We start from the raw sequence: 492 nt of genomic DNA, 5'->3' as shown, positions 1-492 counted from the left end.
CCCAACCCCCCCCCCCCCAAAAAAAAAAAAACCCCCCCCCCCTTTCCCAATAAAAAATAAAAGATTTTGCGACAGAAAATGCAATAAAAGACAGGCTAAAACATTACCAAATATTTTATTAGCTGAACAAACTGTGCGTAGAGGCTAGGAAGGGCACTCATTCTGAATTCGGTTATCAGTTTGCCCTCCTCTATATGTGAGTCTACTTCAGTAAAAAGATAATCAATAACCCTGTTAAGGAAGACACCAAAAACCCAAATATAAATAAGATGAACAAAAGCTGTCAGAATAAAGTTCAAATTTCAAAAGATCTAGTGTCAAAAAGGACAAATACTAACTAGCTGTTTCCTTTATCATTTTATCAAGTGGCCTACATTGTTTAAGTATTTGGAACTGATTAGGCGTGTTACATTAGACTATCAATTACAAAGTACAGCAACTTACATAAACTACTACAACAAACAGCTTCAAAAAAAAAAAAAAAAACTTACG

General features: G+C 34.6%; 1 protein-coding gene across 1 annotated transcript in view; it reads right to left on the bottom strand.

Moving 5' to 3' along the window:
- LOC107486853 (callose synthase 3-like) overlaps nucleotides 1-492 on the bottom strand; it is a 13162-nt gene that overhangs the window by 5997 nt on the left and 6673 nt on the right. The window contains 1 exon segment of the mRNA XM_021141383.2: nucleotides 108-231. Within this exon segment, the coding sequence (XP_020997042.1) occupies nucleotides 108-231 (124 nt within the window).

This window comes from Arachis duranensis, chromosome 4, assembly GCF_000817695.3.
Source record: "Arachis duranensis cultivar V14167 chromosome 4, aradu.V14167.gnm2.J7QH, whole genome shotgun sequence".
Classification (NCBI taxonomy): Eukaryota; Viridiplantae; Streptophyta; class Magnoliopsida; order Fabales; family Fabaceae; genus Arachis; species Arachis duranensis.
The sequence above is the reverse complement of the archived record's forward strand: the minus strand, read 5'-3'. Positions and strand labels throughout refer to the sequence as shown.